The sequence below is a fragment of the Salvelinus alpinus genome, chromosome 10, assembly GCF_045679555.1.
Source record: "Salvelinus alpinus chromosome 10, SLU_Salpinus.1, whole genome shotgun sequence".
Lineage (NCBI taxonomy): Eukaryota > Metazoa > Chordata > Actinopteri > Salmoniformes > Salmonidae > Salvelinus > Salvelinus alpinus.
This window is the reverse complement of record NC_092095.1, coordinates 75048644-75064172: the sequence shown is the minus strand read 5'-3', so window position 1 is coordinate 75064172 and position 15529 is coordinate 75048644. Positions and strand designations below refer to the sequence as shown.

The window sequence follows — 15529 nt, the reverse complement described above, 5'->3', positions numbered from 1 at the left end:
CGGTGGCTCTACATGGGAGCACCTCACCAACCATCAAAATGATCCTAGCTCAGTCAGTCGACCAGAATAGAAATTAAAGTTGGTCTGTACATACAACTAGAAACTCCAGAAATGACATGAGTCATTGACACCAAACTGAAACAGACCTGAGCCCCAGCTAGCCACATGCTACAGATACTACTGCTGTGAGCCCCCAGCTAGCCACATGCTACAGATACTACTGCTGTGAGCCCCCAGCTAGCCACATGCTACAGATACTACTGCTGTGAGCCCCCAGCTAGCCACATGCTACAGATACTACTGCTGTGAGCCCCCAGCTAGCCACATGCTACAGATACTACTGCTGTGAGCCCCCAGCTAGCCACATGCTACAGATACAACTGCTGTGAGCCCATAGCTAGCCACATGCTACAGACTACAGATACTACTGCTGTGAGCCCTCAGCTAGCCACATGCTACAGACTAGCAGGGGGCTCACAGCAGTAGTATCTGTAGCCACATGCTACAGACTACAGATACTACTGCTGTGAGCCCCCAGCTAGCCACATGCTACAGACTACAGATACTACTGCTGTGAGCCCCCAGCTAGCCACATGCTACAGACTACAGATACTACTGCTGTGAAACCCCAGCTAGCCACATGCTACAGACTACAGATACTACTGCTGTGAGCCCCCAGCTAGCCACATGCTACAGACTACAGATACTACTGCTGTGTCTTTGTCTGAAATGTCTGCTCTTCTCTGTTCCTAGTTAAACCCTCTTTGTGAGGACTGAGGGGGGGGATTTGGCTTAGCCCCCCCCCCCCCCCCCTGACAACTGCCTCATCCCTCCAGTGTGTCTCTCTCAGTCTGTGGCACTAAGCCTGTTTAAAGACATGTCAGATGAGGTTAAAGTCCTGATTAAGACACTGTAGTGGGACAACAGGTATAACTGTGAGACCCTGCAGATTACACAGGGATAAAGACAAAGCTGATGGACTTCCAAGTCTTCTCAGGGAGGGGTTAGTTGACATACAGTGGGTATAAACAGTTACAACCCAATAATATATGTCTGTTAGAACCCAATAATCTATCTGTTTGAACCAAATAATCTATCTGTTAGAACCCAATAATATATCTGTTAGAACCCAATAATACATATGTTAGAACCCAATAATATATCTGTTAGAACCCAATAATACATATGTTAGAACCCAATAATATATCAGATAGAACCCAATAATATATCAGTTAGAACCCAATAATATATCAGTTAGAACCCAATAATATATCAGATAGAACCCAATAATATATCAGTTACAACCCAATAATATATCATCTGGAACCCAATAATATATCAGTTAGAACCCAACAATATATCAGATAGAACCCAATAATATATCTGTTACAACCCAATAATATATCAGTTAGAACCCAATAATATATCAATTAGAACCCAATAATATATCAGATAGAATCCAATAATATATCAGAAAGAACCCAATAATATATCAGAAAGAACCCAATAATATATCAGTTAGAACCCAATAATATATCAGATAGAACCCAATAATATATCAGATAGAACCCAATAATATATCAGTTACAACCCAATAATATATCAGTTAGAACCCAATAATATATCAATTAGAACCCAATAATATATCAGATAGAACCCAATAATATATCAGAAAGAACCCAATAATATATCAGATAGAACCCAATAATATATCTGTTAGAACCCAATAATATATCAGTTAGAACCCAATAATATATCAGATAGAACCCAATAATATATCAGTTAGAACCCAATAATATATCAATTAGAACCCAATAATATATCAGTTACAACCCAGTAATCTAATCAATTAGAACCCAATAATCTATCAATTAGAACCCAATAATCTATCAGATAGAACCCAATAATATATCAGTTACAACCCAATAATATATCATTTAGAACCCAATAATATATCAATTAGAACCCAATAATATATATGTTAGAACCCAATAATATATCAGAAAAAAACAATAATATATCAATTAGAACCCAATAATATATCATCTGGAACCCAATAATATATCAGATAGAACCCAATAATATATCAGAAAGAACCCAATAATATATCGTTTACAACCCAATAATATATCAATTAGAACCCAATAATATATCATTTAGAACCCAATAATATATAATTTAGAACCCAATAATATATCAGATAGAACCCAATAATATATCAGAAAGAACCCAATAATATATCTGTTAGAACCCAATAATATATACAGTTAGAACCCAATAATATATCAGTTAGAACCCAATAATATATCAGATAGAACCCAATAATATATCTGTTAGAACCCAATAATATATCAGTTACAACCCAATAATATATCAGTTAGAACCCAATAATATATCAGATAGAACCCAATAATATATCAGTTAGAACCCAATAATCTATCAATTAGAACCCAGTAATCTAATCAATTAGAACCCAATAATCTATCAATTAGAACCCAATAATATATCAGATAGAAACCAATAATCTATCAGTTAGAACCCAATAATATATCAGATAGAACCCAATAGTATAGCAGATAGAACCCAATAATATATCTGTTACAACCCAATAATATATCAGATAGAATCCAATAATCTATCAGTTAGAACCCAATAATATATCAGATAGAACCCAATAGTATAGCAGATAGAACCCAATAATCTATCAGATAGAACCCAATAATATATAAATTAAAATCCAATCATATATAAATTAGAACACAATAATCTATTAGTTAGAACCCAATAACATAAATTAGAACCCAGTAATCTATCAGATAGAACCCAATAATATATCAATTAGAACCCAATAATATATCTATTAGAACGCCAATAATCTATCAGATAGAACCCAATAATATATAAATTAGAACCCAATAATATATTAGTTAGAACCCAATAATATATCTATTAGAACCTAATAATCAGATAGAACCCAGATAGAACAGTTATTATTCAAACATGCGCACACTATGGGCAATATGGAACACTATGGGTAATATGGAACACTATGGGTAATATGGAAGACTATGGGTAATATTGAAGACTATGGGTAATATGGAAGACTATGGGTAATATTGAACACTATGGGTAATATGGAAGACTATGGGTAATATGGAAGACTATGGGTAATATTGAACACTATGGGTAATATTGAACACTATGGGTAATATGGAAGACTATGGGTAATATGGAAGACTATGGGTAATATGGAAGACTATGGGTAATATTGAAGACTATGGGTAATATGGAAGACTATGGGTAATATGGAAGACTATGGGTAATATGGAAGACTATGGGTAATATGGAAGACTATGGGTAATATGGAAGACTATGGGTAATATGGAACACTATGGGTAATATTGAAGACTATGGGTAATATTGAAGACTATGGGTAATATGGAACACTATGGGTAATATGGAACACTATGGGTAATATTGAAGACTATGGGTAATATTGAAGACTATGGGTAATATTGAAGACTATGGGTAATATGGAAGACTATGGGTAATATTGAAGACTATGGGTAATATTGAAGACTCTGGGTAATATTGAAGACTATGGGCAATATTGAAGACTATGGGCAATATTGAAGACTATGGGTAATATGGAAGACTATGGGTAATATGGAAGACTATGGGTAATATGGAACACTATGGGTAATATTGAACACTATGGGTAATATTGAACACTATGGGTAATATTGAAGACTATGGGTAATATTGAAGACTATGGGTAATATGGAACACTATGGGTAATATTGAAGACTATGGGTAATATTGAACACTATGGGTAATATTGAACACTATGGGTAATATTGAAGACTATGGGTAATATGGAACACTATGGGTAATATGGAACACTATGGGTAATATGGAACACTATGGGTAATATTGAAGACTATGGGTAATATGGAAGACTATGGGTAATATGGAACACTATGGGTAATATTGAAGACTATGTAATATTGAAGACTATGGGTAATATTGAAGACTATGGGTAACATGGAACACTATGGGTAATATGGAACACTATGGGTAATATGGAACACTATGGGTAATATGGAACACTATGGGTAATATGGAAGACTATGGGTAATATTGAAGACTATGGGTAATATGGAAGACTATGGGTAATATGGAACACTATGGGTAATATTGAAGACTATGGGTAATATTGAAGACTATGGGTAATATTGAAGACTATGGGTAATATTGAAGACTATGGGTAATATTGAAGACTATGGGTAATATTGAAGACTATGGGTAATATGGAAGACTATGGGTAATATGGAAGACTATGGGTAATATGGAAGACTATGGGTAATATGTAAGACTATGGGTAATATGTAAGACTATGGGTAATATGTAAGACTATGGGTAATATGGAAGACTATGGGTAATATTGAACACTATGGGTAATATTGAACACTATGGGTAATATTGAACACTATGGGTAATATTGAACACTATGGGTAATATTGAAGACTATGGGTAATATGGAACACTATGGGTAATATTGAACACTATGGGTAATATTGAAGACTATGGGTAATATGGAACACTGTGGGTAAAATTGAACACTATGGGTAATATTGAACACTATGGGTAATATGGAACACTATGGGTAATATTGAAGACTATGGGTAATATTGAAGACTATGGGTAATATTGAAGACTATGGGTAATATTGAACACTATGGGTAATATGGAACACTATGGGTAATATTGAACACTATGGGTAATATTGAAGACTATGGGTAATATGGAACACTCGTGTATATCTGAAAAGAAGAGCTCCTTTCTCTACCCATAACCGCTCTGGATGTGGGAAAAACAAGCAAGATGCGTAAAACCCCTGGAAGTTAGAATATAGACGTGATGTCGGCAGGTGGCCTGGTGGTTAGAGCGTCGGGCCAGTAATCCGAAAGGTTGCTGGATCAAATCCCCGAGCTGACAAGGTTAAAATCTGTCGTTCTGCCCCTGAACAAGGCAGTTAAACCCACTGTCCCTAGGCCATCATTGTATACAATAAAATGTTCTTAACCGATTAACCGACTTGCCTAGTAAAATAAAATGTCGACCCCCTTTCATTACTGGTAAAAAACAGGATGTTTTAGAGGACATTATCATGGCACCATGACCTTTGAACCATCAGTATTGGAGCATGATTTGTGATATAAAAATAAATAGATGAAATATCTATAGAGTAGGTCTCCGTCAACAGGTTCATAACCAGTATGATGTTGAGAAGCTCTGGCATGTTGTCCTGTTTAAAACATTCCCTCTCAATCAGATCTCCATCACATACGAGCCGTTTGTCTTCCCTCGGAGATGTTAGAGCTGGGAATTACCAGCGACCTCACAATACAATATCAACACCATTACCTATGTGTCGATGCCAGACGTATTGCGATTCTGTACTATTCTACATGTATTTAAAATTTCGAAACTGTGTTTTTTTTTTGATTTGCGATTTGATGTTCCAAACATATTGCTCACCATTATGTCTGCTGCAGAGGGACAAGAGAGAGGATGAGAAAACACATTGGCTGCCGAGGTAAAAAGAAGATGAAGAAACAAGCTATGAAGGAGAAATACTGCAGTTTTGGTACAAGACACAGCGAACTAGTGCAAACATAACATTGGGATATTGTCAAAACAATCAAATGTAATATATAGTCAGTAAAGTAACTGAATGCATTAAACTGTAATTCTGCAATAAAACGGCCGTGGGGTGACGTCTGATTGAAGAGGTCTGGCGTGGATTTCAAGACATAATACATCTTCCTAAATATTAAACGTAATCGATTTGTCTTGATGTCACCGGCTCCACTCTCTCTCTCTCCCTCTCTCCAGGGTGTGCAGCATGACCTGCCTGTCGCCATGCACCCCACCTCTCTCTCTCTCTGTCCCTCTCTCTCTTTCCATATCTACAACTCTCACTCTCTCCATATATCCATCTCTCTCTGTCTCTCTCTCTCTCACACTCTCTTACTCTCTCCTCTCACTCTCTCTCACACTCTCTTACTCTCTCCTCTCTCTCTCTCTTTCCATATCTCCAACTCTATCTCTCTCTCACTCGTGTTACACTATACCTACACTCCAGCACATCAGTCCATTAAGTAGAGAGGGAAAGATCTGAAGCAGAGGAGATGGATGAGGGCAGGAGGAAGGCAGAGGAGATGGATGAGGGCAGGAGGAAGGCAGAGGAGATGGATGAGGGCAGGAGGAAGGAATATGGTGGATAATCACAACGCTGTCGTTTAGACCGACTGCTGTCCTGCTGTCTGTCTGTTTGCTGTACCAGACACACGTAAAGACAAACACACATTTCCATTCCACAAGAAGGAATTTGAATCTTAATGTGACTTCCCTGGTAACCTAAACAAATAAGGTATAGATACATCAATAAAGACCTAGTTGAAATGGTATCTTGTTCCTACCTGTATAATGGACATCCTGTTACTGGGGGTATCTGTGGTGTTAGTCACCGGGCCAGTGAAGGACGTGTGACAGCCGGCGCCGTGTCCCTGGGGCACCGACAGGTTGCTGGCCGTGGGCTTGAGGTACATGACCTCTGACCTGGGCGAGCTCAGCGGCAGCCGCGTCTGGTAATCGAAATACATGGGGGAGGTGGCGAGCGATGGTGAGCTCACCACGTTCATGACGTTCATGGCGTCCCGTTCCTCCACCTCGCTCTGAACTAGCATGATGTCATTCTTGTTGATCTTCTTCTTCTTGCCTTTGCCCAGCTGTGGGTGAGAGTACTCCGCGATGCGGCAGTTGTACGTCCTGATCTCCTTGTTCTCCCGTTTGCACTTCACGGCGATGGTTACCATGGCAGCCAGCAGCATGGTAGAGATGATGGATAAGGTGACGATGAGAGGGAGCGAGGTGTCCCAGTTGTGATGCTCTTCGTTGATGTGGGGCTCCCCGCCCGGCAGCGGCCCGCTGTAGGCCTTGACGATGAGGCGTGCGGCGGTGGTGAGGGTGGGCTTCCCGTGGTCCATCACCCTGATGATCAGCTCCACCATGGGGCTGACGTCCTCCCAGAAGGGGTGAGCGGTCCGCACCTCGCCCGTCACCGGGTCCATCTCGAACAGACGCTCCTCGTTACCGTCGGAGATCTCGTAGGTCAACCGCCCGCTCTCGCCGTAATCGTTGTCGACCGCCCTCACCGTGGTGACGATGTAACCTACGCCGACGTTCCGTGGCACGTGGATCTCTGCCGTGTCGTTCAGGAGCAGCGGGAGAACGATGACGGGGATGTTGTCGTTAACGTCTAAGACGCTGACCCTGACCGTGGTGTTGCTCTCCAGGTGGGGAGACCCAGCATCCTTCGCTAAGACCTTAAAATCAAAGAATTTGATTTGTTCGTAGTTGAATGACCTCACGGCGTAGATCGCCCCGTTGGCCGCGTTCACGTTCACGAAGGTGTTGACGTCTCCTCCGCTCACGTTGGAGTTGAGGATGGAGTAGAACACGGTTCCGTTCTGGCCCAGGTCCGGGTCTAGAGCGAGGACGGAACCCAGATACTCCCCGGGGATGTTGTTCTCCGGCACCTGGAGCAGATACACGGCTTTGGTGAAGCGCGGAACATTATCGTTCTCGTCTAGAATCTTCACCGTGAACGACTTGGTGGAGTTAAGAGGCGGCGTGCCGTTGTCCTTGGCGACGATGGTGACGTTGTACTCGTCCTGCTGTTCTCTGTCCAGAGGCCTGTCCGTCACCACGGTGTAGAAGTTGTCGTAGTTCTCCTCTAGTTTAAACGGAACGTTCCCCAAGACTCTACACTGGAGCTTCCCGTTCCTGCCAGAGTCTTTATCCGTGACTCTGACCAGGGCGATGACGGTGCCTGGCGGGGCGGCCTCACTAATGGCCCCCTGCCTCACAGACACAAACCCTATGGAGGGCCAGTTGTCATTCCTGTCAATCACATTCACAGTTACTTTACAGTGGCCTGGGATGGGGTTAGGGCCTAAATCCTTCGCCTGAACATCTATTTCTATAATAGAGTTCTCCTCATAGTCAATCTCTCCTTGGATTTTTATGACTCCCGTTCTAGAATCTATAGAGAAGAGTTCTCTGATTCTGTCGGGCGCGTAACCGCTGAATGAATACACGACCTGCCCATTGGAACCCTCGTCTGGGTCTGTGGCGTTTAAATCGATCAATACTTTCCCAGGTGGAGAGTTTTCTGGGATATCTACAACATAGGAGGGCTGTTCAAACACAGGGCTGTTGTCGTTAGAGTCAATAACTTTCACATTAATCTGCATGGTTCCTGATCTGGGATACTCCCCGCCGTCCGTCGCGGTTAGGATGAGGGTGTGATGGTTGCGTTCCTCCCGGTCTAACGGCCGTTGGATAACTAACTCGGGAAATTTAGTTCCGTCCCCGCGGGATTTTACATCCAGAGAAAACAGGTTGAAGTCGTCTCGTGTGATCTGATAGGTTTTCAGCCCGTTCTCTCCAGCGTCCGGGTCATGAGCGCTAGTCAGCGGGAAACGGGTGCCCGGGGCAGCGTTCTCAGAAATGTCAATATCAATCTGATCGGAAGGGAACGTGGGCGAGTTGTCGTTGATGTCGACTATATCTACTTTAATCATGCAGATCTCTTTGTCGTTAGCAAATACCTCCATGGAGAGTTGACATTTGGGGTTCCGCCGACACAGTGTTTCCCTGTCGATGCGTTGCTTGGTGTAAAGCAGCCCGCTCTCAGGGTCCACATCGATGAGATGTGGTGCTGAGTTCTCCAAAACCCTGAAGTTGGACTTTTTCCCTTGTCCCCCTTGCCCGAGACCGAGTTTAGCATCCTTGGCAATGTTGCCTATAACCGTCCCCGGTCCTTGTTCTTCGTTAACAGAATAATTCAAGTTTTTCAAAGCCAGGGCTTGAGCCCAAAGGAGAAGGAAAAATAAAATAGAAAGATACATCCTTCGGTGAGAGGTTTTTTAATTTCGAGGGATTTTTTTTTTTACGCTTCCGACTCCGACCTGTTGATTTCTTCAACACAAAATGGGTGATTTCTACCATTCAGGATTAAACACACAGTTCCGTTCATCGTGGAATGTAGAAGTCATTCTACAGCACCGATTTAAATTCCCTTTTCTCTCTCGCTCTCCTTTCCCGTATAGAAAACGGTGGTGCTCGTGGACACCTAATTTAAATTCAGTTGAACGCCCAGGCTCATCTCAGGAATAATCGCAACCCGGTCTGTCTCCAACGGAATAGAACAGCCGTTATGCGTTCCCGTGCTCTCTCTGTCGCTCTCTTGCCTGAAACACAAAGGGGGGGGGGTAAATAATATTATATATGTTAATAAAGTGTATTTATATATCAATATAATAGACATAATGACTCGTCTTGACTTGATGATAATAATATCCGTAGCTGTGTGTGTGAATATGCAGTGACTGAGTCCTTCAACATGAAACGCACAACTAATGCGTAATATCATTCCCACAATGGATGGGGATAGCCTGTCAATTAGGTAACCTTGAGAAGCGTCGGAGGAGGCGCAGTGCTAATGATACACAATACTGCTTTGTGTTGTTGTCCTTTTGATCGTATGGATACGTGCTCTATAAAACTACCCGCGTGCTGGAGGAAACCTGGCACATGCGCTTCAATAGGATATTCAAATTGGTTATTAGGATGCAGATGACAACGGTCATAAGTATGAATAAATATGTCATTTTTTTCCGCCTGTGACACATTCGGCAGTTTATAACTGAATAAATATATGAATGTACAGCCACATCTAAATCAATAGCTATATAGCCACCCGCTTTGAGTAACCCGTATGAATAGGAATGCGTTAAAATGAGCCTCTTACACGCGTTAACAAATTAGCATAATCCGCCTATTTAAAACGATCCAAAGGGAAATCATAAATACCGAGACACAAAACAAGACTAGAATCAAGCCTCCTTTTTATTCCGTTCCGGTTCGTCCCTGGGCTGGCGAGGCTCGTGGCTTCTCAGAAGCTGTTGCATCCACACCGAGAGACTGGAGAGGTTTGGTAAAACTCCCGTTATCCGTTGATCCGTTTGAAACGCCTTATAGCCTGCCTGGTGAGAATAGCAATCCTATGGTAAACACCTGCGCTACGACAGTGGAAAAGAGAAGGGGGTAAAAACATCCACTTACCGAAAGGTATCAGGTTAAATACAAAACACAAATAATCCCTGGTTTTGGTTTATGTTAAAGCGCAATCCCTTCGCTTGGTCTGTCACCCTGATATTCCTTCCCCGGTGGCGAGAATGAAGCCACCAACCAGCTCGGACCGACGCAGACTAGCAGCGCTACGAGGTGCGGGCGCAGCTACCGAAGTAGAAGTGCTCCAGAAAAAGTATGACTGTAATGTCAATGAGCTCGTTCCGTTCTCCTCTCCGTTCTCCCGGTGCGGCTGATTAGAATGCACAGGCTTGCCTTCCCCTCGCGGTGAGTCACCGGATTCTTCGAGGAGAATGTTTCTGAGAGAAGAGCTGTGAAGATTCCAAATGGAAAATATAGATCCACGGCGGTTATTAGAGACGTGTTTACCGGTCCCGTGAGCTGCACTGATGCCCGGGTTACACGTTCCCATATAGCGGCATGTCCTTGTCAGTTCTCACTCTCCGGTTTAAAAGACAGACAGACAGCGGTGGGTTATGGTCAATGGCTCAATAACAACAGTCCTATTCAAAACGTTCCACAGTTGATATTGTCTGTAAACGTAGGTAGCCTGTAAATTGTCCTTGTCAGTTTAAAAAAAATGTTTATAAAAAAAACCTGACGGTTGGATTATTATGTTCCCCGTGCGGGTCTGTTCATTCCCGTTGCACCGCTTCTCTCGGACTAAACTCTGCTCAACTCATGGTGCGTTAAACATTCTTACTGATGCAGCGCTAACCAATAGATTTGAAGAGGTGGGTACGACTCTCGGCCTATAGGATTTGACCGTGTCCGTAACAAGGGAGGGATTTAAAAACCAGTTGACAGAATACAGATTGGTAGGTGGTCCCTAGGCGCAACCGACACGAACAGAATGGATAGTCCTTCGGTTCCTCTGCTTTTTCCGTTTTCAAAATTGAAACACAGACACGGCTTTGATTTGAACCTGTCTACCTAGCAGCTGTTTAGGACTATATTTGGTCGCCTATTTGAGCTAGACAGATCGTTCTTTTTTTTTCGCCGCGTGGTGTTAGTTCATATTTTATAGCCTATTTAGGTATTAACATAGCCTACCCTTTTTTCCTGAGAACAAGTTTAACTTTTGGGGTTGTGTGTGTGTGTGTGTGTCCTATGAGAACATCATGTACTTGTTGGATAATCTCTTTCCGTACAAGGACAGATGGTGTTTGATATAGTGATTTAATATGTACGAAATGGAGCTCAAACGTGACTGATTGATTATGGTTTCGTTTATGTTGCGTGCGTGTGTGTTTAGTGTGTGTGGGGGTGTTTAGTGTGTGGGTGTGTGTGTTTAGTGTGTGTGGGGGTGTTTAGTGTGTGGGTGTGTCTGTTTAGTGTGTGGGTGTGTGTGTGTGTGTTTAGTGTGTGGGTGTGTGTGTGTGTGTTTAGTATGTGTGTGTGTGTTTAGTGTGTGGGTGTGTGTGTGTTTAGTGCGTGGGTGTGTGTGTTTAGTGTGTGGGTGTGTGTGTTTAGTGTGTGGGTGTGTGTGTTTAGTATGTGTGTTTAGTGTGTGGGTGTGTGTGTTTAGTGCGTGTGTGTGTTTAGTGTGTGGGTGTGTGTGTGTTTAGTGTGTGTGTGTGTTTAGTGCGTGTGTGTGTTTAGTGTGTGTGTGTTCTCTCACATGCATCTATTTATGTTATTCAGAAGAACCAGTTAAAAATTAGACCTTTATACCTGCTTGGTGCCCCCGGGGAATTAACCCAACCGCAGATAGAAGTGGACATGAACCTAGCATTACCAGTGTAAAGCATGTGGGTGTCTGTACAGGGCGAGGCAGTGGGACTAGCATTACCAGTGTAAAGCATGTGGGTGTCTGTACAGGGCGAGGCAGTGGGACTAGCATTACCAGTGTAAAGCATGTGGGTGTCTGTACAGGGCGAGGCAGTGGGACTAGCATTACCAGTGTAAAGCATGTGGGTGTCTGTACAGGGCGAGGCAGTGGGACTAGCATTACCAGTGTAAAGCATGTGGGTGTCTGTACAGGGCGAGGCAGTGGGACTAGCATTACCAGTGTAAAGCATGTGGGTGTCTGTACAGGGCGAGGCAGTAGGACTAGTATTACCAGTGTAAAGCATGTGGGTGTCTGTACAGGACGAGGCAGTGGGACCAGCATTACCAGTGTAAAGCATGTGGGTGTCTGTACAGGGCGAGGCAGTGGGACCAGCATTACCAGTGTAAAGCATGTGGGTGTCTGTACAGGGCGAGGCAGTGGGACTAGCATTACCAGTGTAAAGCATGTGGGTGTCTGTACAGGGCGAGGCAGTGGGACTAGCATTACCAGTGTAAAGCATGTGGGTGTCTGTACAGGGCGAGGCAGTGGGACCAGCATTACCAGTGTAAAGCATGTGGGTGTCTGTACAGGGCGAGGCAGTAGGACTAGCATTACCAGTGTAAAGCATGTGGGTGTCTGTACAGGGCGAGGCAGTGGGACTAGCATTACCAGTGTAAAGCATGTGGGTGTCTGTACAGGGCGAGGCAGTGGGACCAGCATTACCAGTGTAAAGCATGTGGGTGTCTGTACAGGACGAGGCAGTGGGACTAGCATTACCAGTGTAAAGCATGTGGGTGTCTGTACAGGACGAGGCAGTGGGACCAGCATTACCAGTGTAAAGCATGTGGGTGTCTGTACAGGGCGAGGCAGTGGGACCAGCATTACCAGTGTAAAGCATGTGGGTGTCTGTACAGGGCGAGGCAGTGGGACTAGCATTACCAGTGTAAAGCATGTGGGTGTCTGTACAGGGCGAGGCAGTGGGACCAGCATTACCAGTGTAAAGCATGTGGGTGTCTGTACAGGACGAGGCAGTGGGACTAGCATTACCAGTGTAAAGCATGTGGGTGTCTGTACAGGACGAGGCAGTGGGACCAGCATTACCAGTGTAAAGCATGTGGGTGTCTGTACAGGGCGAGGCAGTGGGACCAGCATTACCAGTGTAAAGCATGTGGGTGTCTGTACAGGGCGAGGCAGTAGGCCTGTTTCTAACTGATCAGGAACATACTACACCTTGCCTCATGAATACCGAGTGTTATTACTGTTGAATTCTGCCTCCTTCTACCCAGACGGCATCGCTCACAGTCTGCTGGGATGAAGTCTACACATTTACACATTGGTTTAGTTTGGGGGTTGCTTCTCAACCATGTCCAATATGCTTTGAGTGTGTGTGTGTTTAGTGTGTGTGTGTGTTTAGTGTGTGTGTGTGTTTAGTGTGTGTGTGTGTGTTTAGTGTGTGTGTGTGTGTGTTTAGTGTGTGTGGGTGTTTAGTGTGTGTGTGTGTGTTTAGTGTGTGTGTGTGTGTGTTTAGTGTGTGTGGGTGTTTAGTGTGTGTGGGTGTTTAGTGTGTGTGTGGGTGTGGGGGTGTTTAGTGTGTGGGTGTGTATTTTGTGTGTTTAGTGTGTGGGTGTGTGTTTAGTGTGTGTGTTTAGTGTGTGTGTGTTTAGTGTGTGTGTTTAGTGTATGGGTGTGTGTTTAGTGTGTGTGTGTGTGTTTAGTGTGTGTGTGTTTAGTGTGTGTGTTTAGTGTATGGGTGTGTGTTTAGTGTGTGTGTGTGTGTTTAGTGTGTGTGTGTGTGTGTGTGTGTTTAGTGTGTGTGTGTTTAGTGTGTGTGTTTAGTGTGTGGGTGTGTGTGTGTGTGTTTAGTGTGTGTGTGTTTAGTGTGTGTGTGTGTGTGTTTGTGAGTGTGTGGGGGTGTGTGTGTGTTTAGTGTGTTTGTGTGTGTGTTTTTATTGTGTGTGTGCGTGTTTAGTATGTGTGTGTGTGTTTAGTGTGTGTGTGTGTGTGTGTGTGTGTGTGTTTAGTGTGTGTGTGTTTAGTGTGTGAGTGTGTGTGTGTGTGTGTCGCTGCTACACTGTGTGACTATGGGCTTAACACAACGGCGGCAGTCTGGAGGAAAATCAACCACCAGCCCTGATGAAATGTCACCAAAGCCGAGATAAAGCAGGCCATTAGCAGCTCCCTCCATTAGCTCAATTAAATGGCCGCGAGGAGAGAGAGGGTCCAACGGAAACCGTCACTGGAAGGGGCCGGACCCAATAGCTACATTAAAACACAATTTCGCAAATTACATTTCAATTTAATGGCGACAGTCTTTCTTCAGGTAATGAGAGTGAATGCTTGTTATGGAGCGCTGGCTAGGCAGTTGCACATTTAGGAAACATGGGAAATCTCTCTGCATATCGCTCTCTTTTTCTCATTCTCCCTCTCCCTCTCACTCTACCTTTCTCTTTCTCTGTCTGTCTTTTTCTCTCTCTCTCTCTCTCTCTCTCTCTCTCTCTCTCTCTCTCTCTCTCTCTCTCTCTCTCTCTCTCTCTCTCGCTCTATCTATCTCCTCTCTCTCTCCCTCTCTCTCTCTCTCTCTCTCTCTCTCTCTCTCTCTCTCTCTCTATTTCTCTCTCTCTATTTCTCTCTCTCTATTTCTGTCTCTCTGTCTCTCTGTCTCTCTGTCTCTCTGTCTCTGTCTGTCTCTGTCTGTCTCTGTCTGTCTCTGTCTGTCTGTCGTTCTGTCGTTCTGTCTCTCTCTCTCTCTCTCTCTCTCTCTCTCTCTCTCTCTCTCTCTCTCTCTCTCTCTCTCTCTCTCTCTCTCTCTCTCTCTCTCTCTCTCTCTCTCTCTCTGTGTCTCTCTCTGTCAATTCAATTCAATTCAATTCAAGGGGCTTTATTGGCATGGGAAACATGTGTTAACATTGCCAAAGCAAGTGAGGTAGGTAATATACAAAAGTCAAATAAACAATAAAAATGAACAGTAAACATTACACATACAGAAGTTTCAAAACAATAAAGACATTACAAATGTCATATTATATATATGCAGTGTTGTAACAATGTACAAATGGTTAAAGCACACAAGTTAAAATAAATAAACATAAATATGGGTTGTATTTACAGTGGTGTTTGTTCTTCACTGGTTGCCCTTTTCTTGTGGCAACAGGTCACAAATCTTGCTGCTGTGATGGCACACTGTGGAATTTCACCCAGTAGATATGGGAGTTTATCAAAATTGGATTTGTTTTCGAATTCTTTGTGGATCTGTGTAATCTGAGGGAAATATGTCTCTCTAATATGGTCATACATTGGGCAGGAGGTTAGGAAGTGCAGCTCAGTTTCCACCTCATTTTGTGGGCAGTGTGCACATAGCCTGTCTTCTCTTGAGAGCCATGTCTGCCTACGGCGGCCTTTCTCAATAGCAAGGCTATGCTCACTGAGTCTGTACATAGTCAAAGCTTTCCTTAAGTTTGGGTCAGTCACAGTGGTCAGGTATTCTGCCACTGTGTACTCTCTGTTTAGGGCCAAATAGCATTCTAGTTTGCTCTGTTT

General features: G+C 43.3%; 1 protein-coding gene across 1 annotated transcript in view; it reads right to left on the bottom strand.

The window, feature by feature from the left end:
• The window catches only part of pcdh17 (protocadherin 17), a 172297-nt gene extending 161413 nt beyond the window's left edge, over positions 1 to 10884 (bottom strand). The window contains 2 exon segments of the mRNA XM_071330918.1: positions 6486 to 9320; positions 10195 to 10884. Of these exon segments, the coding sequence (XP_071187019.1) occupies positions 6486 to 8978 (2493 nt within the window). The 5' untranslated portion in view covers positions 8979 to 9320; positions 10195 to 10884.
• Positions 10885 to 15529: the final 4645 nt, after the last annotated feature.